General features: G+C 46.1%; 7 protein-coding genes and 1 non-coding gene across 8 annotated transcripts; 5 read left to right on the top strand and 3 right to left on the bottom strand.

Annotated features, from left to right (window-relative positions):
• Nucleotides 1-3567: 3567 nt before the first annotated feature.
• On the top strand, nucleotides 3568-5221 carry F5Y00DRAFT_262248 (FMN-dependent alpha-hydroxy acid dehydrogenase; the record flags this gene model as incomplete). The annotated part of the gene is made up of 8 exons (XM_048011353.1): nucleotides 3568-3647; nucleotides 3706-3942; nucleotides 4003-4132; nucleotides 4209-4426; nucleotides 4486-4510; nucleotides 4598-4706; nucleotides 4797-5116; nucleotides 5189-5221. 8 exons carry the CDS (start codon nucleotides 3568-3570, stop codon nucleotides 5219-5221), a joined length of 1152 nt encoding a protein of 383 aa, XP_047864708.1.
• A 191-nt stretch (nucleotides 5222-5412) lies between these two features.
• Nucleotides 5413-6300, bottom strand: F5Y00DRAFT_262247 (uncharacterized protein; the record flags this gene model as incomplete). Its single annotated transcript, XM_048011352.1, has 1 exon — nucleotides 5413-6300. The coding sequence occupies one exon, from the start codon at nucleotides 6298-6300 to the stop codon at nucleotides 5413-5415; it is 888 nt and encodes a 295-aa protein (XP_047864707.1).
• Nucleotides 6301-8331: 2031 nt separating this feature from the next.
• F5Y00DRAFT_237595 (Clavaminate synthase-like protein) lies at nucleotides 8332-10671 on the top strand. The gene is made up of 4 exons (XM_048007839.1): nucleotides 8332-9063; nucleotides 9115-9601; nucleotides 9667-9972; nucleotides 10034-10671. Exons 1-4 carry the CDS (start codon nucleotides 8790-8792, stop codon nucleotides 10203-10205), a joined length of 1239 nt encoding a protein of 412 aa, XP_047864706.1. The 5' UTR covers nucleotides 8332-8789; the 3' UTR covers nucleotides 10206-10671.
• A 92-nt stretch (nucleotides 10672-10763) lies between these two features.
• On the top strand, nucleotides 10764-13518 carry F5Y00DRAFT_237594 (amino acid transporter). The gene is made up of 8 exons (XM_048007838.1): nucleotides 10764-11423; nucleotides 11491-11730; nucleotides 11784-11879; nucleotides 11934-12009; nucleotides 12067-12347; nucleotides 12406-12580; nucleotides 12643-12779; nucleotides 12839-13518. The coding sequence occupies exons 1-8, from the start codon at nucleotides 11156-11158 to the stop codon at nucleotides 13351-13353; spliced, it is 1788 nt and encodes a 595-aa protein (XP_047864705.1). The 5' UTR covers nucleotides 10764-11155; the 3' UTR covers nucleotides 13354-13518.
• Nucleotides 13511-15551, bottom strand: F5Y00DRAFT_237593 (Di-copper centre-containing protein). Its single transcript, XM_048007837.1, has 5 exons — nucleotides 15177-15551; nucleotides 15072-15120; nucleotides 14850-14963; nucleotides 14695-14780; nucleotides 13511-14643 (listed from the first exon to the last, which is right to left on the bottom strand). The coding sequence occupies exons 1-5, from the start codon at nucleotides 15386-15388 to the stop codon at nucleotides 13914-13916; spliced, it is 1191 nt and encodes a 396-aa protein (XP_047864704.1). The 5' UTR covers nucleotides 15389-15551; the 3' UTR covers nucleotides 13511-13913.
• A 1005-nt stretch (nucleotides 15552-16556) lies between these two features.
• F5Y00DRAFT_237590 (uncharacterized protein) lies at nucleotides 16557-18337 on the top strand. Its single transcript, XM_048007836.1, has 6 exons — nucleotides 16557-16931; nucleotides 16988-17011; nucleotides 17064-17433; nucleotides 17502-17619; nucleotides 17673-17771; nucleotides 17832-18337. Exons 1-6 carry the CDS (start codon nucleotides 16770-16772, stop codon nucleotides 18208-18210), a joined length of 1152 nt encoding a protein of 383 aa, XP_047864703.1. The 5' UTR covers nucleotides 16557-16769; the 3' UTR covers nucleotides 18211-18337.
• Nucleotides 18338-18623: 286 nt separating this feature from the next.
• On the bottom strand, nucleotides 18624-18714 carry F5Y00DRAFT_t90. Its single transcript has one exon. It is a non-coding gene; the product is annotated as a tRNA-His (tRNA).
• Nucleotides 18715-19681: 967 nt separating this feature from the next.
• On the top strand, nucleotides 19682-21070 carry F5Y00DRAFT_237587 (uncharacterized protein). Its single transcript, XM_048007835.1, has 4 exons — nucleotides 19682-19706; nucleotides 19765-20291; nucleotides 20387-20711; nucleotides 20792-21070. Exons 2-4 carry the CDS (start codon nucleotides 19992-19994, stop codon nucleotides 20965-20967), a joined length of 801 nt encoding a protein of 266 aa, XP_047864702.1. The 5' UTR covers nucleotides 19682-19706; nucleotides 19765-19991; the 3' UTR covers nucleotides 20968-21070.
• The last annotated feature ends 4586 nt before the right edge of the window (nucleotides 21071-25656 follow it).

Here is a 25656-nt window from a genome sequence, read left to right as displayed (position 1 = left end):
GCTTACGCACAACTCTCGGCGCTGATTCCCATAGGTCTCGTCCTTCTCTACCGGCTGGGAGTATTTGTGTTGAGACGGGCATCACCTTCTCAGCCCGTAGCTTACTCAGCCGTCCCGAGCTCTCCGGGACTTAAGCACGAGAGACAGACTCCCGCCGGATATTGGGGTATCACCGCAAGGCGTATCGCATGGTGGCTTGGCGACGATGTTGTAATCCTAGGGCTGAACTTGGGACAAAGGGACCAACTAGTTTTCGGCTCTTTATGGTCTATGTGGCTTGTCTTCTTATGTTTCGATGGCACTGGAAATGGTGAGTCGACCTATTATCCGACGTATTCTTCAATGCAAGGACCGTTCGGATAATATGCCGTGTCCCAGACTCCCAGTTTACCCCAAACCCGAGCAGTCGGGTCCATCTGATTACTACCTCTCAATCTAAGAGGTACCCAAACTAATCCGATACAGATTATCTTCACCTTACGAAGCGATTTGGGATAGTTGCTATATCTCAACTTCCCCTGCAATATTTATTAATATTGAAGAATATCAACCCTATCGCCTTCGCGTTCGGGTCTTCTCATGAGCAACTCAATCGATGGCATCGTGTCCTCGGTTGGATCATCTACTCCCTGCTCCTTGTCCATGCGGGTTTATACCTAAACTTCTATATTCAAGAAGGCATTCTCTCTGAAAGATTTACCCGTCTGGTTCCAGCTCTTGGGCTTGGCTCCATCATTGGTATGAGCTTGCTGGGCGCCACGGCCCTTAAAACTATCCGTACTTATTCGTACCGTGTCTTCTTCATTACGCACCTTACGGTAGCGATGGCACTCCCGCCGGCCATCTTCTTCCATTCCCATCATGGTGGCCGGCAGTATCTAGTCGAAGCGTTGCTCGTTTTCTTCATCGATCTCATCAAGCGCAAGATTGACACCATCACCGTGCCATCGACTCTAGAACTCATTCCTGACACGAACTTAATCAAGATAGTAGCCGGTCTTCCATCCTCAAAAGTCGATCGCTTCCGCAAGTACGCCGGGATGCATGTGTATCTGACTATTCCTTTTAGTTCTCGCCGCAGCTCGCATCTTTTATTTGAGTTTTCCTTTAACCCATTCACTATCGCGTCGGTAGATGAAAAATCAGGAGAGCTCACTTTAGTTGCGCGACGCCAGAGAGGGCCTATGACTAGAGCCTTGGCCCAATTTGCTGAAGAGAAGTTAACTGACACCAAAGTATCGCTATGCATGGAAGGCCCTTATGGGTGCGCGACGTGGTTCCCAAATCTAGCTGGGCCGGCGTTTGATCGCATCCTTCTGGTTGCCGGCGGAGTTGGTTCTACATTTATCTTGCCTATATCCAGGTATGCCCAGCTTTCATTTGGCGTGATTAATATAGTGTTCATACTGATACTGACCTAAATATAGTAAGTCACCAATACCCTTCTAGCTTGGGTTTCTATGTCAACCCCAATTCTAGAATAATACCTAGTGTCCAAACAGGGGCGTACCGAACCTAGATACTCGTAGAAGGGATTAATCAATACGTTTATGCAAGGGACTAACGTCTCATAGGATATATTATAAATGACAATCCAACAGCCCGGGTCCAGGTTGTCTGGGCTGCACGCGGGGCCGCTGATGCGTCTTGGCCTTCAGACGACGCGGCAAATACCCTCGACGACAACATACAGCTATTCTTAACCGAGGGCGCTCCGCGTGAACTTACCTTACGTGAAGCGGTCGAGTTGGATAGTAATTCATATCTTAATCCGAGGCAGGTTCATAAACGACCCGACCTACGGCAGATCGTCGACGACTTTTTCCGCCAAGGGCTTGAAGAGAGAGTCGCCGTGTTGGTTTGCGGACCGGAGGGAATGGCTCGTGAGTTGAGATCACACGTCGGAGTTTGGGTTAAGAAAGGTCGGAACGTTTGGTGGCATAATGAGGGTTTTACATGGTAAGCTATTTTAAGATGATTTAAGATAAGATGAGACCAGACGTAGTCGTGGAAAGTGTGAACTTTCTCTTTAGATGGCGCTCTTGGCACCTTGGCGGAAGCGATTTAACACATCTGTTTCTTGGTTTGTTAACCCAGTGATCACCGATTCATGCATGTCTCCGAGGTGTATTCCATAATCACCGGTCAAGTTGACCCCTCCAAGCAACGTTTCTTGCACATGTAATCATCACATGCGTTTCTCAACCTTGTGGAAAATCCATGTCTTCTTTTCTACTTGGGACTGAAATGGCTTGGCGGCTTCCTCTTATGGGGACATTTAAATTCGACCAGGGACAATAGATAGTTGATTTTCGCCTGAGGAATCCTGCGACGGGGGACTAGGGTGTAAATGATCGCTGTCTCCGGACGGCATACCCTTCCTATCCAAGGCTGAAGTATTGAAGTAATGTCTCTGAAGGTGAGAGAAAATAGAAAGTCCCAGCCACGCCTAACTATTTCATTTAAAACAGCGGTATAGGAATGAATTGAGTTGCCTCATTGGAGGATTGTCGAGGCTTATGAAAGCTGTATTTCCTTGGCATCTTTGCTGGCGCGTCAATATGTCATCCGGCAACCGTTAAAAGGTTATACAATGTTGGTGACGTAACCAACCAAGTAGTTGTTATTCCATGCCTTACCTGCTATTACGTATGTATTTGAAGCTATTCAAACTTGTATGCAAGTCTCCTCCATCGTTCAAGTATTTTGTCCGCAGCTAATATGTCCCAGAGAGGCCCACCGAATCGCATTGATAAACTATGTAGGTGCTTTGAAATCCTAGCTAGTAGCTACCCTTGAAGATATTATCTTATCGAGAGTTTGAGATCTAATCCGAGGTCTCCGAATAAGTGATTTGATTCGTCCGACTCGCCAGATTTTCTAAGGTCCTTCGAACTGATCTAATAACCTGGGCCGGCACATTGATACCATCGTCTCCACTGATCGTCTAGAACATGGCGTATATTCGGGGCGTATATTCGGTTTGTATCGTCAGCAAATCAGGTACCCGCCAGTACCTTGCATTTGAAGACTTCAATTAGCTTCCTTTATCAGCTTACCAACAGGCCGAACCCACTAATAGGGTTGTGCTTTTTAACTATATGGGATCCCCGGTAAGTCCTGTATTGTAATGCGCCGCAGACGTCGTGTCAAAAGCCCCCTCGAAGTAAATATCATAGCCGTAAACCCAGTCTAGAATAGGAAAGAAACGATCAGATAATCCTGATAGAATCCAAGCTCATAGACTTATGCCCTAATGCAGGCAAGGAGGCCGCATGAACTAACTTTGTGAGGTAAGACAAACTATGCCCTCGGCTGGCTTCCACGTTATGAAAGTAGCTGGTCGTGCTTGGCGATGATTACAAAGTTATCACCGCGCTGGTGGCGGTGCTAACTCTCTCCTTCCGAGATGATCAAGACAGGGGGCGAGGTATTGCGATGAGTGTTCGCTATAAGATGGAAGGATTGTCACCACCCAGGACGACCTCGATACCATATACTTCATACCCAGAGGTCTTTTCACGTTCTCCTTGCCTCAAGCCACTCATTTGATCTTAGCATTTCAATATGCGTTCAGCACTCCTTTCTCTCTCCGTGCTCGGAGGAGCCTTAGCGGCACGTCCGTTTCTAAACGAGCCCGATACGGGGTAAGTTCTGCCGAGCCACACCCTTGTTACAAACTCAGAAGTGCTTACACGGCAGAAGTTTCGATGAGTACTTCGCCGATCTACCAGCCGGAGAGCTACCGCCTCTGGATCAACTCGTTGGACTACCGGATTTCGATGCGGCGGCGAGAAGGCATCTTACAGTTCAGAACTACACATATTATCGCAACGGTGCCGGCGGCGAGTGGTCGTACCGGAATAACCTCGAGGTTTTCAACCGATATAAACTCCGTCCGAGAACTATGGTGGATGTCACGAATATCGAGTCGACACTTCCGTACGCTAGTCGTTCATCCTCAGCTTATTCAACGCATTTTTACTAATACTGGAGGTGTAGCACCACGATTCTCGGCTACAACTTCTCCGCGCCCTTCTTCATCAGCCCCGCTGCTCGAGGAGGCTACGGTAACACCGATGGCGAGAAGGGACTAGTCGAGGGAGCGGCAGCGGGAGATATTCTCTACATGGTATGATTTTCACTTACTTCGGCCAGCCTGTAGTACTGGCAAGTTCGCATACGCTAAGATTGATAATCCGATGAAGCCCGCCCAGCTAGCTAGTTTAACTATCGAAGAGATTGCCACGTTCAAAAAAGACGACCAGGTTACCTTTCAGCAGGTTTACCTAGACTCAAACGACACCGCGACGAAGGAAATATTCGCTCGAGCCGAGAAATCCGGAAGCAAGGCCATTGTTTTTACCATCGACTCGGCCGCGGACGGAAATCGCCATCGTGCGGCACGCTATGGCGTCGGTTCTGCGTAAGTCCATCAGTTCCAAGTACCATGTTCCCGGCGAAATAGACTAACGCGTCATATAGTGATTCTGCTTATACTTTGATAACCGTAAGTATACCAAGGCGAAGCTTCAGAGGCATAGTTTGGCTCGTACTGGATCCGAAGAGCTAACCATAGGAACTCCTTTTTTTCTAGTGGGACTTCTACGACCACCTTCGCACTCTGACGGATCTTCCAATTGTCTTGAAGGGCATACAGACGGTGGAAGACGCGCAAAAGGCCGTCGAACACCAGGTTCCAGCTAGTACGTGACGTCGAGGGCCCCTTGATGGAGGGTCGTGGACCTAGAAAGACATCGAATAGCCCGGTAGAACTTACTAACCCACTTCGCCAGTCTACCTATCTAACCACGGAGGTCGCCAAATCGACGGCGCGCGCTCGCCTCTCGAAGTAGCCATCGAGATCCGCGACCAAGCCCCGGAAGTGTTTTCGCAATTAGAAGTATACGCAGACGGCGGCGTGCGCTACGGTGCAGATGTAGTCAAGCTACTAGCTCTTGGTGTTCGTGCCGTCGGGCTCGGGCGCCCGTTCATGTACGCCAATGTCTACGGCACGGACGGAGTCAAGCGCGCCATCGAGATTCTTAAGCACGAGATTGCTATTGATGCCGCGAACGCGGGGGTTGGGGATCTAAAGAAGATAGACCCGAGCATCGTAAGTTCTTCTCCTTATTTGTGTTCTCATATTCTCCTATTGAAGTGAACGAGGGGACTGACGTTATTATAGGTCGATTGGACGCCGAACTGGGCTACGGCTTAGGAGGGATACGGATAGTATAAAATAGAATATAGAATAGATTGGTCTAATGGGATACTTGATCGCAATATGTATATATATGCTTTTACACGCAGCGGGCTAGTTGACTGAACACCGCCACCTAGTTATAAACGGTTTATGTAAATTGTATGAGATGCGACTGTGATTCAAACCTTACGTACTTTGGGGCCTATCTACAAGTCTTTCCTTAACGAAGCACCAGACTCCATCTTCATCATCCTACGCTCCTCCATCCCATTCGGCTCTCGCCACCACTTTCCGGCCTTTTGCTTCGGGAACCCCCTTTTCTCCCATTCGACAAGATAGTTAGAGCCAATCTGATGCCAAGGTACGCCGAGATCCTTGGAGACGTGGTCTTGCAAATATTGGAGGACTGTCGTCGATTCGGCATCTGGCGGCTTGCCATCCACGAAGAACATCTTGAACATGTCGCGCTCCTCGCACTCCATTCTATCTACGACATTCTCCATCGCATTTACTACTCCCGACCTAGTGTATGACCCGTGCATCGTGGAGTCCACTTTTTCCCAGTCCAACTGGAAGCCGGCGGCATCATAAGTAGGCGAGCCCTCGGGACCCTTTTCAAGGCATACGTATAAGTCATGGAACGCTTCTCTGGGGTCCAGAAGATCTTTTTGCTCGCGGCGATTGTACTCTCGTATAGCTTTGGTCCGGCCCTTGGGATTCTCGGGCTCGGGAATATAGAACCGCTCTTTGAAGCCCTCCGGCATGTCAAAATCTTCCCATCGCGGTCGCCTTACACGTCCGGGTGTGGGACGCGGATCGCGCAGCTGAGAACGATCATAGTCGAACTCTAAGTCTGGCGTTGTTAGGCGCGGTTTACGTTTCTCGTCGGGAACCTCTTCTGGTTCCTGGGTGTTGGATGCCTTAGCCCGCCTTCCTCGCTTAGGTCTACTCGATGATTGCGAGTCGGTGGGCTTTCTCTTGCGCCCCTTCGTTGCAGTAGCCTTCGAGGTCTTGGCTGTGGCTTTGCTGGAGGATTCGCCATTTTGGTTTCCTGAGTACGCGCGTGCTGACGCGCTGCGCAAATGAGGCGGCATTGTGAAATAATATTGAATGTAGAGAAATGTTGGCAAGTTACCTAGTCCAAGAACTCGCCCTCGCTTTTATTCACGTTCTTCGGCTATATGATGTCAACGACACGAATCTTATCGTGTTCGTTGCGCAAGATCCCTTGTATCATTATTATCGGACGTTTACATCATAGCACGAACTCCTAAAAACCGCACTCTTCCTTGTATAGTACCCCTTAGAAAATATCAGACATTATTCCAATACGTTTACATATAGGTAATACGGATGCAAGGTTGGCGTTGTATATTCCTTTAGGTAGAGACTACCATGTAAGGCTGTTAGTATTAAATGGTTTCGACATCTAGGGACTTGTATAGTATTAATTTCCTGTCAAATTCCGCAATTTGTATTGCTAAAATTCATTCCCCGTGACAATAGAAGTCTTCTTATGCGCTTCAATATTAAATGTAGGCAGGAGCGTAGGGTTGAGTTGAAATATGCTGTTGGGAAATTTACAGTAGGTAGCAATAGAATCTTTAAACACTATCTATTAGGATGAAAAGGTATCACGAGGTGGAACCAAACAGCATGGAAAGAACTTCGTTGTTCCGCGAGGGACTCGAATCTATCTGACGAGCCTATGGCTCATATATACATACATGTGCTTTGTTCTAGCTGTCTCATCTAGAATCCTGACAAAAGGAACGTCAACCCAACTCAATTCTGGAATCATTCGCCAGTCATTTCGATTCGGTTCGGACGAATAGATGAATTATATGTCTTTTCTCCGTACTAGGGTGGTAAAAACAGCTCAGTGCTAACTCACTCCTTCAGAATTAATCAACACTTCACAGTGTGATTCTGTACCAACTCAGTATTCTTTACTTGCACATAAGAAAAGAACCACCAGTTACTAACTGTATCAACCACAGCCAAGTAAGTAGTAAAATAGCCACGGCCGCATTTCCTTTAACATATAACGGCTATCGCTGCACTTCTTCCTACGTGCAAAATGACAGAATGCATCGATCAACGCCTCTTTTAAGAGTTGGATCAAGTCTATCAAGCCGGCAATAGCTACTATAACCAACTATTACCACCATCAATATGTGCAACCGCTGGATGAAATATCGAGCAAAATGCGGCCATGAAGTCTGGATGACCATCCTTGACTCCTGCGCAGACTACAAAAAGTACCGTACCTGCGAGAGGCTAGTCATCCACCATAGCAGCTACTGTCCCCTAGACAAGTTGCCCTTCTCCTATGACTTCTGTGCCGGCTGCAAGGCATCTTCAGACTGGATCATGATCATGACCCAACGCTACCTAGACGCCAAGAAATTAGATTTCTATCACAAAAACATAGCAGACTTCGATGCTATGCACTTTCAGCTGATGGAATGGACCGGTGTTCCATTTGTTACTAAAAACGCCATCCACCAGAAAGTGATGAACGATTGGATCCTCCATCGCAGAGTCAGTAATATCGCAACGGAGATGGTCAGGGCCGGCGCCTGCACGGCACGTGAAGCCGACAGTGGATATAGACGGTTTTGGGCGAGGCCATGAGTTTAGATATCAATACCGATATAAACGCTCTGTGTTTACCGGGGTAAGGGTTTGCTAAGGAGGGTTTGGGATAGGGGTTGTTTTCAAGACGCTGTTAGCCTTGGTGGGTTTGGAGTTGATATCATATTTAATGATAGTGTGGAATGTCAAAGCGGGGGGGTTTGTGTGGTTTATTTTACTGTTATCACAAAGCGGGATTACCAACAAGAACCTGGCGTTGGGGATAAATGCTGTTAGAGGTAGGTTCTCAACGATATACGGCGACAGTTGCCAATATTCTTTTTAGCGTATCGATTTATACAAAGTTCAGTAGTAATACTATGTACCTTTTATTTCCGATGACGGCAACGGCAGCGGCAACAGGGGTTTATATACGCCCTGTTTGATCGGGGCTATATCAATCTGGTGGGTGTAACGCCGATCCCATAACGTGTTATCGATTACGAAGAGTTAAAAAGTTTCAAGCCCATAACTTTTCAACTTTTAACCTTTTTCGCATCACATCTAACTTCAATAATAGGCGAGTAGAAACCATTCTGAACTCGACGTCTAGAGCTTCTATTTATTGATCTTAACACCACAATCCGTTAAAATTGTCAAATGTTATAAAACAGCAATGGAAGAATTGACTCGGATAAGTCCGAAATAAAGTGCACATCACGACTCAAACGATGGATGCACACGACAACTTCTCCGGTATAGTAAGGAAGCACTATGCAATACGCTTTATAATACCTTACATATGTCCAACGTGAATGGGGAAAGTATAGGGTCAAAGAGCTTCATTGGTAGGTGGCTCACCTACATATATGCGATGGGTGATATTTTCTCCAAATGGCGCAATCGATGTTCGTGAGCCCATTCCAAGTCTCGTTGACCGAACATAAAGAGGCAAGTCGCAACCGAGTCCAACTCCACTAGCAGTTGAGAGGCAAACCCAATTATTATGGCGACTGTCACGTACGTTACCCCTGCGGCGGTGAAGCCCCCAGGACAGCCCGATATTTCGTATGCACCGGATTTCAAGAAATATGAAGCCCGAAGAGATAGCCGCATTAAATCTGGTGGCTTGCAAAAGGAACTCCCCAAAGGGCTGCCCCAGCAGCTAACTGGAAAGCTGGTCTGGGAGGGTGACTCGCTTGCAAAAGAATACGACTGGACGTATGTGCTTAAACAAAGCCAGCTCGATGAAATAGATCTCGCCGTGAAGCATTTCAAGTGTGGGTGATGATCTAGGCTATCATAAGATTCATGCTGATGGTATTCAACAGCTCTCAACTTACCCCTGGGCTATGTGAGCCAGGAGACATTCCCATTACCAAGCCTACATTCTGAGCTGCGGAAGTTATCTGATGAGCTCCATAACGGACATGGCTTTTTCGTAATTCGCGGTGTTCCCGTTGACAAGTACAGTCGCGAAGAGAACATCATCATCTACGCGGGCTTATCGGCACATATCGCCCCTAAACGAGGCCGCCAAGACAGCAAGTTCGACGGCAAGCCTGCGGTCGTTACGTTGTCTCATATCAAGGATTTGAGTGGTCCCGGGCGCAATGAGGTAATTGGTAGCCCGGCTTTCACTACTGACAAGCAGGTATTCCACACCGACTCGGGTGATATCGTTTCCTTATTCGCGCTCGAAACGGCTGCCGAAGGTGGTGCAAGTAAGCTCGCGAGTACTTGGCGAGTGTATAATGAGATCGCCCGTACCCGTCCCGATCTTATTCACACGTTGACCGAGAATTGGGACCCGGAAAAGTATGTCGCATGGAATGGGACCAGCGATCGAATTCAAAGACAGCTAACATGTGCGGAACTCTCAGCTTCGGTAATCACGAGCAGCCGTTTACATCAAGGCCCATAATGCATTATCAGCCGGCTACTGAATCGGAGCCAGAACGCGTGATTCTCCAGTATGCTCGACGTTCGTTCGTCGGATTCGGTGCCTTGCCTCGAAGCCCGACTATTCCACCAATCACCGAAGCTCAGGCAGAGGCGTTAGATACATTGCACTTCCTTGGCGAGAAATTCTGCGTCGACACGTATTTTCAAAAGGGAGATATTCAATATGTCAACAACTTGGCTTTATTTCACGCCCGAGACGGGTTTAGGAATGAAGGCGATAAGCAGTAAGTCAATCCTATTCACCATACAGATAACTTCAGCATAGTTAACTAAATGTGCTCAAAGGCGACATCTGTTACGATTCTGGTTACGCGATCCGGAGAATGCATGGAAGACGCCGGAGGTACTAAAGGAGAGATGGGCTTTGCTCTACGATGACAGAGCGCCAGAGTCTGAGGTTCTACCGCTTGAGCCGTATATTCGAACTGCAGGTAACAAGAGTGGTCGAGTGGGTTGATGATCTTGGCGACACCGAACTCCAAATCAGTATATATAAGCCGACAAGAGTAAATGTGCCCGGGCATAGCCAATGACACGACGAAGGAGCGGCTTCCATCGGCTCTTCTTCAATCTCCGAGTATTAAATTGAAGACCTGCGAAATGATATTTAGGTAGGTTCTATTGTGAACACAATCCTGTAGCACCACGGCCAACCAAACTACTCTCCGAAATAGTCATAACGGCATATCTCGTATTACTTGGCGTACATATCGTGTAGCTTTGATGGTACACCCTAATAAAAGTATGTTTCGGCGTTATTGAAATAGCTTGGTGATGTTGGAACGCTTCGATATCAATGCGGCGGACAAGACTCGCCGCAAAATCATACGCACCCACGTTTTCTCGAGGCTATAACCTGCTAGCGCCTATATAAAAATAACATAGTATACATGATTATATGCTTGGAATTACGCAAAGGTTTATTTGCCTCCAAACACATTCGATCGTTCCAGGATTGTTCCGTAACATCGTACCCCTCGGCCAGCATGGTTGTCATGATCAGCCAGTATTGCGTGATTCTCGGCTCCTCCTCACCTAGGAAGGTCGCCGCGTAGTTTTATCCAGACAGTCTCCAGGAAGCCTGAAAGGACCACCTGAATATAGCTTTATCTACCATATAAATCGTGTTGCACGGTTGGGCCGATCGGGCTGATACCCCCAAATACGTTCTAGACGTTTGCACAGTGTGCTCCAACGACCGATTGTATCATCGAGCCCAGCGATCTCGTACGAAACAGGGTTGCCTCGGCGCATTCTCATTATAAGCTTATTACCTGCTGTCGCGATAAGTTCATCTTGTCGTGATCCTGTTTCACACGCTCTGCAACAATACTCTGGATCGCTTGAGCGCTGCCTTTCCATCCTAAATTATCATTATTGGGACCAAGTGGATGACCTTCTGAGGTAATGGGGTTCCCGAAATTTTGGGCACGGTCGGAGACGACCGAGGTGCCGGCGGTTGATAACCATCCATCCAGTTCCGACATCTCGGTGATTCACGACGGCAATCTCGCGTATACTCTAGAGAAGGCGGGAAATGGATCGAAGCCGTCTTACCAGGAGGCGGCCGGCGCTCCCGTCGAATCCAGGTCGCCACTGGGGTACCACGTTGGTTGGATAACCGTTATCTTTCTCAATATCAATCAAATGATTGGTACCGGTATTTTCTCAACGCGTAGGATAATGCCAATATCCAGACATTTAGGATGAGGAAGCGTAACTAACATTAAATTCCCTCGTAGCTGGAACTATCCTTAGCAGTACTGGTTCTGTCGGACTTGCTCTTATCTACTGGACAATTGGCATATTATTAGCTGTTGCGGGCTTCAGTGTCTACCTTGAGCTTGCGAGCTACTTTCCAAATAGGTCAGGATCTGAGGTTGTCTACCTGGAGCAAGAGTACCCAAGGCCGAAGCATTTCTTCCCCGTCACATTTGCGGTCTACTCCGTGATCCTGAGCTTCAGCAGCAGTAACGCTATCGGTGCGTACCGATCCATGAAAATTCGAGAATTGGCAGCTACTAACATCTAATAGTCTTGGCTCGATACTTATATCAGATTGCAGGCTCTACGCCAACAGACTGGCAATTGAAAGGTGTTGCGATTGCTGCGTACACTGTAGCGAGCTTATGTAGGTTATCCTTGTCCGAACAAGTCGTTACCTAAGTCTAACAAGTATGCACAGGCGTGATTCTCCATAACAAATACTCCCTATGGCTAATGAATTTACTTGGAGTTGTCAAAATCATCACTCTCATCTTGTATGTATGAGCTTTCATAGAAAAGGTGTCAGCCGGTTAACACGATCTCCTCAATAGCATTAGTATAACCGGCCTCGTGGTCTTGGGCGGAAACGTCCCTCATATCCCTGACCCCGGAGCCAACTTCCGAAACGCCTTCGAGGGCACAACAACCAACGGAAACGATCTCGCCGTTGCTTTAGTTAACATCGTCTTTTCGTACACGGGCTTTTCGAACGCCTTCAACGTGGTCAACGAGATCAAGAATCCTATCCCGACGTTGAAAAAGAACGGTGCCATCTCGATCTTGATTGTTGGTATACTGTATATGCTTTGCAACATCGCATACTTTGCTGCCGGTATGTGAAAACAAACACTTACGTATGTCAAGTAGATGCTAACTAAGAACGCTCGTAGTATCGAAGGATGAATTTGCCCAGTCTAAAGAAATCGCCGCAGCCGTGTTCTTCGTGTCGGTCTTTGGCAGAGGCCGCGCGGAGCAGGCTCTAAACGTTTTGGTTTTACTGAGTGCCTTCGCGAATCTGCTTGCTGTGCTGATCGGCCAGTCCCGAGTGATTCGTGAAATTGGCCGGTAAGCATTTCGCCTTCCTAAATGTCTTTCTTACAGATACTGATAACGAGGCTCTATAATAGACAAGGCGTACTCCCATTTACCAACTTCTGGGTGTCCACTAAGCCTTTCGGCACTCCCTTCGGCCCGTACTTCCTAAAGTGGGTTATGACATTTATCATGATTGTTGCTCCCCCTGCTGGCGACGCGTTCCAGTTTGGTAAGTTTTCAATTCTCGCAGCCCCTTTTCCAAGTCGCATAGTGCTAACAGCAGGAAAGTTGTGAGTCTGGGAACTTACCCAGATGGAATATTCCACCTTGCTCTTGCAATTGGCGTATACCTAGTTCGCTATAGACAAAAGCGCCTAGGCAGAAAAGCACCCGACTTCAGGACCTGGGACGTGGTTTTGATTTTCTACATCTTGCTCCAGGTCTACATTCTGGCAACTCCATGGATCCCTCCAAAGGGCGGCCCCTACGCCGGCGAAGTCTCGTTCTGGTATGCGACATACTGCGTCGTTGGTATTGCTATTATCGTGGTCTGCGCCATTTACTATGTCATCTGGATCTATGCGCTACCGCGATGGGGTGGGTACAAGATACGACCAGAAGTAATGAATGTCGAGGACCATGGCGCCACGACCCATCGATTAGTCAAAGTCCCTCTGAACGAAGTGGAAAAATGGGACCAGGAACACGACGAGGCCGGACATTTGAGACGGAGACACGTAGTTGCTTCGACAACTTCTTCGCAAGGAGACGATGGCATTACTCAGGCTCCCAAGGCTGTGTAAGGTATTAAATAGACTTGCGATGTCTTCGTTGAATAGGCAACCCCTATGTGAAGACTGAAACTATGGTATAACATGAATTTCACAATGTAAAAGGGGTTAGTTAATCCCTATAAACACCTACGCCCAGCTTAAGTGAAATAATCTCTATTGGTGACACGTTTAAGGTAGCAGTTTTGCATTCGTCTCTTGCCCGGGGTGCGAGCTTTATTTTTCATATATTCAAGACCCAGGGATCATGATTTCTGACCGTTAGTAAACTTCAAGGTTCTCTTCTTCAGTAACATTGGTAAGACTGGGTAGCGTAAAGCGTTACATAAGTACTGAGACGACAGCTATTTATGATGAATATAGGGGTATTTGAGATTAGGTTTAAATCGATATAACAGCTATCGCATTTGTTAATATATATTAATCAGTATAATTGGTAATAGTTATATGCTTGCTATAATGGCGTGAAATTTATCGCTGATAGATCGTCATTTGTGCTGGGCTGTAGCAACGAAGATGCGGCAGTGCTCCTTTGTTCGACAATTGCTCAGCCGTTTCTCATCGCAGCTCGCTTATAATATATACGTATAACAGAACGGACCATCCTGGATACTCATCAACTCCCTCATTGTGATCGGACCACCACCGGCGTATCCAAGGTCAATTACGTCGTCAAGAGTAGTGTTGGGTGATGGTGGGTTGTTCAAGAAAGTGCCTGTCCCTGAGATGGCATCCCGACGGTTCTTGTAATCCAAGGCTTGCCACGTCCACCATACTAGATCAATCATTCCGTGGTGAAGGTAAAAAACCGGTTCTCCAGGAGAGACGAAGACATCGTCAGCTGGGTCGCCACCCACAGTGTAGTGACCACCGCCGTGCACGCCGATGGAGCCGGAACCAGGAACACCTTGCATAACCATTTGGAAGTCCCCAATGTTCTTGTTCTTGAGGATGAGATTGACAATAGAGGAAGCATTTGCGTATGCGGAGTTAACCTCAGCGGAGATATCTCGCTTCAAGCATCGTGGGTTATATTCCAATCCGGTCCCCACCAGGACCGAGCCGTTATTTAGGGGAAGGTTTACAGGACCTAGATTTACTTGCATATTCTTAAATGGGCCGGATGTGACACATCCTCCTCCCGTGCCGGCAGGTAGGTACACCGGAGCAAAGTCCCCGAGAGTCAAGGTTATGGGACCTTTGTTAGCGATATATTCGCCGTTCCCAGACATGCTATACGCGCTGCCATCGAAAATTGGTGACGAGGCCGGGTCGCTCGCGTATAAAGCCCAGTTCCAATACCTATTATATGTTAGTATCAACCTCTTTGACTCATCGACCAGAGTTACTTACGGTTGCGAACCTTGGTAGCCACATTCATTTTTGAGGGCTTGCTCGTAGTTGTATACAAACCACCGATGCCACGCTAGAAATGTTCCCTTAAAGATCGCCAACAGTTAGTCAAAGCATCTAACAACTAGCTTCCGTTGGCGAAGTGGAGTACTTACAGAGTAGTGGATGTTTGGCGTCTGGATGATGTGAGTAGCTACAAAATCGTCATACCGCGATTTAGCGCCAGGAGCTACACTAGCAGGAGTTTTCGCCGGTAATGATTGTAAACACTTGAGCAGAGAGTTAGTGCAAAATTTTCTTCATCGAATCAGCTAGTTTTGACGTTTCGACCCCTGAGGCTGTTAATGAAATAGAAGAAAAGTATTTATAGTACGTACGAGTACGGCGTCGGTATAGGCCTTTCGCTCGTTTTTACTTAACGAGCCCCTGAAAACATATTTATTTAGCCCCCAAGACTTAGGATAAACTGTCGTTTCACGTACCATGGACGACGCACGGTGAGATTATCCCGAGTGCATGTTTCTCCCCTCTTCTCAGCCGCAGTGGCTCTGTCATCCAGGATATCCTCCTGAGTTGATCTAGCCTGTTCGATTAGGTTTTCTAGCTCCGTGAGTGACTCGGAGTTGTTGCCGGTAGTCTGGGCTGCTACAGCTCTCGCGAGCAGTAGGGCGTAGATTACGCGACGGATAAGCATAATTGGTGGAGGGAGTTATTTGATTCCAGACGAGAAACGGAAGATTGAACTAGCTAGTCTGGAGTCAATGCGTATATCTACTTATAAGCAACTGCGGTGGATATCAGAAGATGATTTTCAATTACAGGTAAGATCTACGGATTTATAGGAATTTCTCGTCCCCTCTTCCTCGTATATTTATCGAAAGATATCTCATAATTTCCGTAAAAAAGACCAACGGCCTACCCTTAAAAGGCTGAACTAATGCAGCTCGGCCAAGTCTATTGAAATCTTACACCATCTTAGTCTAGATCACTGCAGACCATCTTAGGATCTTCGTTATAGCGCACTATGCTATTATACCGTGGTGAAGACGAAAGTACATCTGACGAAACAGGACCTGTCCGATCTAAAAGCCAATCGCAACCTCAGAATCCCTGGCCCTTCGAAACCCAGTACCATGGAAATAGTCCGGACCATATCGAGCCTTACTAGTGCCCGATGAATCTCACTTACCCTTAACGGACTAGGCGAGAGGTGCGTTAAATAAGGTCAACACCAATTCCTTAATGGCCCCGGTGTATTCGATAGTATCCTTTATAGCATCTCGTCTCGGCTTGTGACACTGTCAAAACTGTTACTAATGGCACAAATATACGTCCAGGCTATTGAGACGTAGTGTAGCGCTAATGATGATACTAATTCCTTATACCATTATAAATGATGAGTAATGATAGTCAGGTTAAACTATATTCTCTAAACTACACTCTAATCTAGTGTATATTACCTCTTTCGATTAAAGCATTTTATCCTCGACGAGAGGTAGGATATCATGCCATGATAAAATTAGGGGCCAGACAAGTTACATGGCAGAATGCACATGTTACAATTCTACAGGGCTGTTCCGGGTTCCCGATCGTTTATGTGAGTAAACTATGTAAACCTTTAGTCACTATTTAAGCATGGCATGCAGCGTAGACATCTTGGCATGGCCGCGTCGCTTATATTAGCTCCTTTCCGTCCACGCCGTCGTTTTATTGCCCCAGTATTCAAGGGGCCGGCGCCATATGTAGTATAGCCCAATCCGAAGTCCCCCGGCTGTGCACTGCCCGATACTCACCAAGTGAAAAAGATCCCTACAGACTATTCATCATGCTAGTTTTAAGTCCTGCCAAGAGGTCCGAGAAAACCTTGAGCTCCTTCCTACAACAGAATTACGTTGACACATTAGCGACTCTAGACTCAGCTGAACAGAAGAAGAAAAAGGCTCAAGCGGACAGCTGCGGACAGCTATTAGTAATGTCATATATATACACTCAACAGCAGCTAGAAGTAGATCAGCCTTGAATTTTATGAATTTTGACCGACTATATTTCTGGGAAATCGATACCTAACTTCGATTATGTCGGCCGCTATACTCCCCCTACCCGGTGCGGATCAGCCCGATGAGAATCGAGGACCCCAGATTGCTGGGGCCGTGGTATCGACGACTCTAGCTGCGCTGATCGTCGTTTGCGCAAGGATATACGTCCGCTTGCGAATGATTCATAGTATTGGGACAGATGTATGCAACTGAATCTTAATCCCCTAGGCCACTATTTCTATACTGACTAACATTAGGACTATGTTATGCTTGCAGCTATGGTACAAAAAAAGACTTCAAGCTGTTAGAGGCAGGAGGCTAACTAGCTCTTAGTTGCTCTCACTCGTTGGAATGGGAATCGTTATCGCCCAAGTTCACTACGGAGCAGGTCGCCACGCCGCATATCTCGACCCCGAAGTCAACAGGTTTGGCCTCAAGTTAAACTTTGCCTCGCAGCCAATATACCTATGGGCCATTCCAATGGTGAAGATGTCAGTGGGAATCTTTTTGGTCCGCATCAGCCCTTCCATCTACTACAAGCGAATTCTACAGGGCGTCATGACGTTTCTCATGGCGTACACGTTCGTTTGCTTTATGACGTTGATGTTACAATGCAACAACCTCGCAGTGCTTTGGGACGCTCGTATTCAGACGACGTGCTGGTCACAGTCGACTCTCCAAGGACTGAGCTATGCCAATTCAAGTCAGTTTCCAAATCTCTCTCCTATCCTCTTCAATAAGGCTAGAGCTGATACAAACCATCGAATAAAGCCGTCAATATCGTAACAGATATATTCTTTGCGCTCTTGCCCATCCCGATGCTTTGGAATGTCAAGATTAATGCCCGTACTAAGGCTTCGCTTATATGTGTCCTTGGTCTCGGTGTCTTGTAAAACCCCTTTTTACCATTGCTTTCGAGTCACTAATCTAATTTCTTTACAGCGCATGCGCCGCCGCTATTGTTAAAGCTGCCTTCATTTCAAACTATGGGAAAACTGGCGATTTCTTGTGGGACTCGGCTAACTTAACTATATGGATCGCGTAAGCATTTGAAAACCCTTGTTCTCACAAGGTGAAGTTCTAACACCTGTTCTATCGCAGGGTCGAAACAAACACAGGAATCATCGCCGCGTGCCTACCATGTATAAAGCCGATGTTCAAATCCATCTTCGACAGCACTCTTCGCTACGGATCGTCTCGCAAGAAAGACGCATACAATCTCCACGATTATCCTCACGATACAGGCACTAAGGGATCTAAATATTTACACTCCCAGACAAGGACAGAGATAGATGCCAGACGCGTAGTCGTTCCGAATAGCCTAGCAGACAATATAAGCGAGGAGAGCATCTTGACGCAGAAGCCTGACGGAATTACTAAGACGACCGTTATAACAGTCGATCGAAGCGTCGAAGAGAGCGGCGAATCATCAGGATGGCATAAGGACTATCCGGAGCGGGTGGTTGAAGATAGATTATAATCGAGTTAGCCGAACAATATCAGGACATATTGGTAGGCATAATTAATTCGATAAGTTTGTTTTGGCCCCTTTGAATCAACTTCTCTTTCATCAGAGGGATATGACCATCACTCAATTACGAAAGACTCAGATTTTATGTTAGTAAACTTAGACGATAAACCATCCAGGTGACGTCTTGACAAAGTTGTCTATACTTGAGATCAAACCAGAAACAAAACCCCAACCACTCAAGTCATTTGCTCAATCAGATCTGGATGAAAATAGCTGGTAGCGAGATTAAGTTTTACGGGGCAGATTTTGACCCCTGTTCGAGTCTTCACATGGGTGATGCATATATCTCCATTACACCCTTCAATACGCCCTCAAATAACATGGCATTACTTGTGTCTAAGAAAAAATAAATGACAAAAAATTGGCGGTACTGGGAATCGAACCCAGGTCTACACGGTATCAGTATATTTGCACATCCACAACGTGTTGTACTATCCACTATACTATACCACCCATGTGGTCAGTGCTCAGTGTTTGAAATTTTGTTTTATAAACCCATTACGGTTTAACAAAATGAGGATACATTTGTATATGTTAGGTACATTACGAAATATTCACACATATGGCACATGCGATTTTTCTTTTTCTTTCTCAATTTCCTGCAAAGTCGATAAGATCTTATTTTTAAGGGAGATGTAAAGAAATGGCATCTCCCTGTAGAGTTGGTTGTAACAATGTGAGGTGGGTCTCCTTAAATCTATTAACATATCCGTCACGGTTGCACAAAAGTCACGATGTTATCTGATGGTCTGCCAGATAACATGAGTCGAGAACTTCATTTCTTTGTGTACATAAACAAGCCTTGCAGCAAGCTATGGTCTGATGTAAAAGCTAGAACATCCTCTTCAATATAATACCTTTTAGTTTCAGCCTTGTGATAGCATCTACTTTTAGGCTTTTATACTGATGCTTCTTTGATCTCTTTAAAATTTCCGATATTTGGTTGCCATAACTCACGCTACATCATTGTCCTTAGTCTTAGTCAAAGTCTACAACTAAAGAACGATTAATATAACAAATCAAAAGGAAGGGAAATATGATCACACAGAGAGTACGTACAAAATTTAACTCATTAAGAAGTATCAGCTGGTGCATTGTCATGGTTAATAACAGATATTTGAACGGATAAACATAGGTTAGTCAACTATTCAGAATTTAAAGCTGGGTAAGTCTTTGGCTTTGGTCTTCGCCATTATTATAAAGTATCTATGAGCTACAACTAAAGATGAGTCTAATAATATCTGCAGAAATACGACAAATTAAATGTTGAAGGTGTAACAACGGGGTGTGCGTTGTAACCAAGTATGTAGATGCGGCAACGTCGCAAACGCCTTGCTTCTCCCCTTACCTTAGCAACCAACTGCAAACAAGCTCTCTACAAACGTGCTTTCTTTCCGATTTTATCCTCAACATACTTAATTCGGATTATTTTAATCTAATTCCGAGTAAGCTGATTTTTATTAAAAAAAATTTAATCAGGTACCTGACAACCCCTTACCTTAGCTTGAAAGTCTTTGATGCCTCAGACAGCTATCGAGTTACCCCGTACTAATGACAGCCCCCGCCTTAACCTTCTAGATGTTTTCAGGTGTCCATCAGGTGTCCATTACGACTTTTAAAATATTATTTCTATGGACTAATTATCTCCTCTGACAACCTTAATCCCACACTTGCAGAGGTCCGTTCATATCCACTGAGATCATAGCTGATGCCAGCTACAAAGCAACAAGATGGCGTGGACATGCGGAACATGCTGGAAGGAATTTACCACTTTGCGAGGCCGACAGCAACATATGGAAGCACTGGATCATCGGGTTCCAGATCATGAATGTGATAAGTGCGAGCGTTTCTTCGGTTCCCGCAGCGCCGTCGTCAATCACATGAACGCAAAGAATCACTGGTTCTACGAATGTAGCATCTGCGATGACATATTGACGTCTGAAGAAGAATTGCGGGAGCACGAGATAGAAGAGCACTTCTACTGCAATGATTGTGACCGGTATTTTAGCAATTACAACAATATCAAGATGGTGAGTTGGACAATCCATTATCCGGACCTATTTTTAACCTAGGATACGCTCGTGTACTATTTAATATCGATGAACTAATGAAAAACACGCGGCAGCATCTTAACTCGCGCGCCCATCGCGGCCTAAACATCAACTGTCCTTTTTGCAAAAAGGCATACTCATCCGCCACCGGCCTCGCGCATCACCTAGAGGAAGGAGCCTGTCCGAGAGCTCCAGACCTGAATCGAGATGAAGTATATAAGCTCGTCAGAGCCAAAGATCCAGGCGGCCTTATCTCCAAGAAGCTAGTCGGCTGGAAAGGTTCTACCAAGTACGAGGCCACGTGCAAATCGTGGAATGGACACGCCTTCGAATGCTACTTCTGCCATCGCCAATTCGGCTCACTTAGTTCCCTGAACCAACACCTCAGCTCGCCTACACGTAAGTACTTCCCATACTAATCTGCCTCAAGTTAGTCCATAGATTTTGCGATCCTCACTAACACCTTGCCGATATTGTAGACCAGCAAAATCTGTATCATTGCCCCAACCGATTCTTCTGTGGCCGTGAGTTCGTCTCACTAGCTGCTCTTATGAATCATCTCGAAAGCGAAAGCTGCGGATACACCAGGTTTGAGAACGTGCAGAGGGCCACTAAGAACATTATGGACCCAAACCGACTCATTGGTTTCGAATAAGAGCATCGGTGCCTATCGCTCGACTTTGAGCGGTAGAGCTAGTTTTCAGTACCTTTGACTTGCCGGTTAGGTCTGATGGGGAGATATTACAGTCAATAATTAGGACTAACGCCCCTTTTTAGTTTCCTTAGGAGCGTTGACCATGATATCAGGTATTACGGTTGTACGATATGACTATCACGACCCCTCTTTCCGTTGCGTATGGGCTGTGAAATAGACAGGCCGACGATGTTAACAGGATAAGGGGGTGTTGGAATATCTGCCGGTGAAAGAAGTCAGATCTCCTATTGGCCTTAGACCTTAGTAGGTTGGGTTAAAGAATAAAGAATATAACTGGTTCCGAACTTATGCCTACCCAACGATAAATCTCCAACCTACACTTACTAGGTGAAAATAAGCAGACTTGACACACCACTACCCCGAGGAGTATGGCTAAGACTTACAGTACGTCATACGCCCATATGTTTGTCTTGTCCTAGAGAATTCTTAGATGGCATTTGGCGACATGTTCCGGTAGTCTAACTGACTCGTCACATATTGCACTCAAACTGATGAATAGTAACAGCGGCAAGGTCTCGATTAAACTAAAATATATTAATACTTAATACTATAGTTGAATGGCTGTAGACTATGGGCACGTAAACTCCCACCCCTTACACCAACCGTGCGCGTCTGGGCACGGGACCTTACTCCTACACCTCTGCTCTACATACCCGAACACATATTATATGAAATATCAAATTGATGTCTCGTTTGCTGCTATCACGCCGTAATTTTGACAAAAAAAATACCAGTTACCTGAACTCTATCGAGTCCGGCAATAGGGCCGATCCAAGTACTATGTCCCGTGTGCTCGGCCGACGCCACTGCAACCCGTCGATGCACGATCGCCTCATCTACCTAGGTATGTAGTGAGAAACGGGGTGGCGCAGGGGCCGCTGAGTTGTCAAAAAGGAGATATGAGATTAGGTTGCCTTGGCACATCACGCACTGGGGCCAATCGGTAATAGATGCCATTTGTCTGAACTTTCGTGGGTATCTATGCTTCATCGTCCCGATACCACTGGACTTGTTGTGTGTCCGCCTCAATTGCCTGCCGATGCGACGCAACCTCCGCAAATGATGCCAGCGCCAGCATCGAGCAATGACCACCTACCTAAAGAAGCAAGTATAGCATGTGACTGGATCTAGAGACCGTTTCAAACCTATCTTGTTCTGCTTGTAGCGTATTAGGTTTTTCTTTTCTAGTGTATAAGATATGCCGGTAATCTGCATGGATGAGTCGATATCCGGGATGCTTTCGTGTTTTGTTACATACATCTTATGATTTCATGTTTGAAGAAGGGGCCTGAGTAACTGAAACATTTATTTTATTGCTGGCGTTGTATGCAGTAACCAGTCACTTTTCTCATGTTTAGTAGACAATACAGTAAAACCTGGCCATAGCGAACCTGCTCCATAGCGAATCCTCGCCTTAGTGAATCCGGTCCCGTGCTTTCTTTAATTCGTTATGACGAGATTTTACTGTAGTAATCTCTGTTGGATCTCAATAACCAACATAGTACTTCTTCTTACACCGCAATCTTCAAATGGCATTCCCATACATAGCTGGATACTGGATATGGCGGGGTGTAAGAGACGACTCGAATTAATGATTGGTGACGAGAGTTCGGGCTTGCTCTGGAACCTTGGATTCTGAAGACGCTATGGCCGCTCTAAAGGTCTAATCCCTGAAGACACGTGGGCGGTAATAGATTTCTATCCTCATTTAACACTCAATAGCTCCTAGACTAGGCTCTTTTCATAGAAATACGGTTAGTTTTGCTCATGGTGTCCGCAAAATGTGGATAGCTTGCTCGGTAAAATGGCAGATATTATTTCTATCGAAAGTGTTGCCGAGCTTGTTGTCATTCAGTGCCGTGGTGATCCGCCAGAAATTCTCCGACTTATCCTGTCGTCCTTCGGTAGCGGTGCTTGGCGACTTGGTGACTACATACTCTGTCTGTCTGTGAATACATACGGAATACGTAATACCTACACAACTGCGCCACGACCCAACATGGAGGTCAACCCTTCCACGTTTCGTCACCGTAACCATCGTGGCGGGTTCTGCAAGACTTGAGTTGCAGGAGCATGATCCGACTCGTGGCATTTGCTTTTTTAGGCTTGCAAGAAAGTTGAGGGGGAGCTGTGTCCGGATAGAAACAGGCCATCTGCGGGTTAACACGTTTGAGAAGACCGTCCAATGCAGCCGGCTAGGCTTAGGTTGCTGCATCGTGAAGCCACTTTAGTTTTGGGGCGGTCAGTCTGGCCGGGGGAATACATGCTGCAGGCCGTCCACCCAGGTTAATGATAAGTCTTATTTATAATTAAAATATTAGTTGATACGAGAGTATGTGGTTCAATCATCGTTGGGTATAGTCTACCTGCAAACCTGACTCTGATTTAGGTAGTAGAAGTCTTTCGCCAGTGATTGCTTCTTTCACCAGTGATTGTTATAGCCTATCAACGGTGGCGCCCTATATCTCGAATCATTATCCCCAATTGGTTTTGGGATCCCACGAAAGGGCACTACTGTAGCACTCTGCGTCTTGACCTGCATATTATAGCGTGTGACCCCCCAGGGCTAGGACGACTAGGACGACTAGGATCAGCGGGGAGGGCGGGCGGTAAAAGAAGCCGTACCTATCAAAGCTGATAGGGACCCATCATCACAAACCTCGGCGGCTCTAGACATGACGTTCGACGAGCAAGGAAGAGGCTCCTCCAACACAAACATCCTAGGTATGTGAGGAATATATTATTTTCCTTTTTATTCGACGGCCTGTCCCGTGCGTAGTATGTAAGTGATACCCGAACCCGAATGGCTGCACGCTTATTTTATATGACGAACATGACGAATTGGATCACCAGGCGTGGCTGTTTTCGAATCATTCGCGCATGCGTACATACATGCTGACTTACAACCTTATGCGGATTATGATCCAATATGCCGGGAGGGGAAGAAATAAATTTTTCTTTTCCCAAGACATCGGAACAATCATCTGATTGATGCATTTTATGTACTTGATGTTTCGATCCTAAACATACGTCAGGTTGAGGTTGTTAATCGCGAGTGAAGTTGAATGTATGTGATAGTTACCCATGTACGGATCCGTAGAACCTTTCGATACCTTCGAGCTGGTTGATGCCCGAGGTTAACTTGTGACAACTGACAAGTCTCCAAATCTTTCTATCACAGTCTTCACAACCTTGAGTCTAGGTAGGTAGTCTTGCAAAGGTACCTAGATAATTTTATTAGAAGCGAATGCTACATTGCCTTTCTCTCTCCACATCTCCATGTTTCTTTCTGATCTCCATCAGCCGGCTTTAAACTACCTACCTAACCCACTCGCATCTCAGAGAAGATATAGATTCCCAGACTTTATAGATTTGTTAGTTAGATCTTCTAAAGTTAACATTGATCCTTGATATCGATCCTAAAAATTCGATTCATTATGTATCTTTCTTGGTGAGCCGAGACCCGAGGTTGTGTTTTTGTCGATCAGTTGTCCGATCTTTTTTTTGTTCCGTTTTCCCAGCTTTCGCGGGAAGACTGTTGTTCCTAGTCTTTCGGGGATTATATGTAGGGTGTTATATATCGATGATCAGCAAAACCCGAGGCTCGAGCGTAGAAGCGATACTGAAAGAAGGAGGGCAACACGGGTGAAATTAGCGAATTGAACGGTATTTCCGTCATGTCAGGCTGTGCCACTAATGCTACTGATACCACTGATGCCACTAAACCCTTAAAGACCCTAAGACCCCTTTTATTACCCCACTAAGGAGGATAACCCCCACTATCACCGCTGTTACCACCATGATGGTTTCCCATTTTATGAGGTACTCAGGTACTATATCATAGTACGTGCCCACACTAAACCAGGATCAATTAGTGCACATGCCTAACTACATGTACCTACCTAAGGTACATACAAGCCGGGATAACAAAACCACCTGCAGCTGTTGCAACAGGTTGTGCCTGCCCCAGCCATCCGGGTGGTATCAGTGTATCAGTGTAATCCGTATCAGTATCACCGCTGTCGACTCTCTCTTTTTGCTTAGCTTCAACTTAGTTTTGTGCTTCTTTTTCCCCTTCGTCTCTTGACTCTCGACTTACGTACATTCATCTTCATCTTCATCTTCTTTCCCACCTCCTCTTTTGGGATACTCGCTACGAATTTAATTCTATGTACTACCAATTCTACCTCTGGTTCTACACTTTTGCTTTGCATACAACCTAACCTACCTAGATATTTTCTTTTTTTTATAAGCTGATTCGGTTGGGTTTCGCGTCCGAGCACACGTTTCGACGATTCCAATCGCATCGCAGCGTATCACGCATCACGCATCACATCCTACATAATACAATTCCGATTCACATCCTCCCTCACGTTTATTTACCCTACCTGCATACACTCATTAGCCCAACTTAACTCAAACCTGATTCACTTCGCTTTGACATATACAGGAGCTACTCTTTCCAGTTCTCTATCATATTAACGATCATATTCAAAACTACTTAGCCTGGCATCTACCGTCGAAAACTTTGTTTATAAAGAACCGTAACTTAATATCCCTTCAGTGCTTCATTGCTTACCTAAACACCCGGTGGACTGGCTCAGTTCCTGAGAAACAGCTATAAATCCT

Source organism: Daldinia vernicosa, assembly GCF_022497035.1.
Source record: "Daldinia vernicosa strain CBS 139.73 unplaced genomic scaffold F5Y00scaffold_24, whole genome shotgun sequence".
Classification (NCBI taxonomy): Eukaryota; Fungi; Ascomycota; class Sordariomycetes; order Xylariales; family Hypoxylaceae; genus Daldinia; species Daldinia vernicosa.
This window is presented reverse-complemented; position numbering and strand designations above follow the sequence as displayed.